This window comes from Pteropus vampyrus, unplaced genomic scaffold (genome assembly GCF_000151845.1).
Source record: "Pteropus vampyrus isolate Shadow unplaced genomic scaffold, Pvam_2.0 Scaffold193, whole genome shotgun sequence".
Taxonomy (NCBI): Eukaryota; Metazoa; Chordata; class Mammalia; order Chiroptera; family Pteropodidae; genus Pteropus; species Pteropus vampyrus.
In genome coordinates this window covers 2,812,717-2,814,643 of record NW_011888974.1, presented here as the reverse complement: position 1 = coordinate 2,814,643, position 1,927 = coordinate 2,812,717, and the positions used below count along the sequence as shown (strand labels likewise).

Here is a 1,927-nt window from a genome sequence, read left to right as displayed (position 1 = left end):
GTTCAGCCTTAGTCAGCACTGGGCTGCCCCGTCCTCACTGCCACCACCTCAGCTTCCCTGGAAAGGAGAGCAAGTTGTCTGTCATCCTCATTTTACAGCTGAGGAAACTGAGGCCCAAAGAAACTGAAGCTGAGGTACATAGAGGCAAGAAGACCTGGGTCTCAGGCTCATGTGCCCCAGGAGGGGCAACAGTCTGCCTGGCAGTGGGGACTCTGGGATTCCTTATGGTCCCAGGAGACAACCAGATCTCTAGAAGTTCAAAGCTCAGTTCAGACATGACTTAGTTTACCCCATTCCTCCAACCTCAGCCCTTACCATCACCCAGTCCCTCTTCAGGCTCACTCCTTGGGCCTTAGAGAGTACAAAAGGCTTCCCTGGCAGCCAAAGCCCAGCATCCCTGAGAGCGGCACACATCTCCAGCTTCCTCCACACCTGCAGCATCTCTCGACCCCTCACCCTACCCTGGCCTCCCACCCCAGACCTTTGCACAGGCCATTTCTGCACCTGAAATGCCCTCCCCACTTCCCTGGGGAAGTCTCTTCTCATACCTAGAAACACTTTCAGACCTTCCAGGCAGTGGCTGCCCACTCCCTGCACCCTCAAATAGCACATGAGCCCCTCACACCCGCTGTGCCTACTGCCCTGGCTGCCCCCAGTCGCTCTCTCTTTCTGGATGGTCTGGGCTCGGCTCCACCCCAGGTCCCAAGACTCTCTGGCTGCTGATTACCCACCCAGGGCAGCAAAAGTGTCCCTCAGATCCTCCTTGTCGATGAAGCCATCCCGGTTCTGGTCCATGATGGTGAAGGCCTGGCAGAGACACAGGCACTGAGCAGGCATCTACCTATCCGCCAAAGCCCAGCTTCCCTCCCCAGAAACAACCCCCCTACCCAAGGGATTGTCCTCCTGCAAACTGCTGCCAGGCTGCCTCAATGCAAGCCCCTCTGGTCATCTGGTTACATAGCTCAGCATGACACCAGCATGAGAGTGATGGCCAACTTGCACTAAGCTCCAACTGTGCACCAGCATGCTGGCAGGGCTCCGTGTCCACCCTTCATTTCATGCTCACAGCAACCCCCTTTTACAGAGAGGAAAACTGAGGCTCAGAGAGAGAAAGAACTTGCCCAAGGTCACTCAGCAAGCAAAGGCTCAGGTAGAGAGGGGTTGGGACTGCTCAAGCACAGCAGTCACATCTGCAGATTTTGAAGCACAGCATGGTGGTCACTAAGAATTGTGGCATCATTGCCCCCCAGGGACTAAAGGTTGACACCACACCTTCCCATGCACATTACATGAATCTTTCCAATGCCCCCAGGGGGCACTGACCAACCTCTTTAAACTCCTGGATCTGAGACTGATCAAACATGGAAAAGACGTTGGAGATGGCTCCACCTTCTGTTCTTTTCCGGGCTCTTCTTGGTGCCTGTGAGGTACCAGGTGAGGCCTTGCAGAAGTCCCTTTCTTGGGAGGTCAGCTATTTACCATGCTCCCAACCCTCATGCCTCATCTCCCACAGTGTCACCATCCTGAATGACATGCCCACCACACTCCAGCCCACAGCAGACAGACAGACAGAGCTCCTAATGAAGCCTTGCAGATAAGCAGGGTGGTTTCCCAGCCCATGGCAAGAAGCCTGCAGAGCGCCCACCCCACGGGGCCAGACAGCTGCTTCCTGACCTGGGCCCCCGCGCTCCGGAAGGCAGGTTGTCTACGCCCAGGCTGTGAAGCAGAGAGGGGCATCTTTTCTAGCATCAGACTCCAAATGAGACCCACCTCCGCTCCTGCCATCTTCCCCAGTGTTCTTAGGATAATACCTGATCTCAACCCTGCAAGGTCTATCCTTTTTCCTTCTCCCAGAGCTTCTACCTCCACCCACCTCGGTCCCCCACTCTGCCCTAAACATGCTTTGAGCTTCCTTTTCTCCCAACAT

General features: G+C 55.5%; 1 protein-coding gene across 1 annotated transcript in view; it reads right to left on the bottom strand.

Annotated features, from left to right (window-relative positions):
* MYL10 (myosin light chain 10) overlaps positions 1 to 1,927 on the bottom strand; it is an 8,788-nt gene extending 6,861 nt beyond the window's left edge. Inside the window, 4 exon segments of the mRNA XM_023537498.1 lie at positions 732 to 807; positions 1,328 to 1,420; positions 1,675 to 1,785; positions 1,787 to 1,927. Coding sequence (XP_023393266.1) covers positions 732 to 807; positions 1,328 to 1,420; positions 1,675 to 1,785; positions 1,787 to 1,927 — 421 coding nt within the window.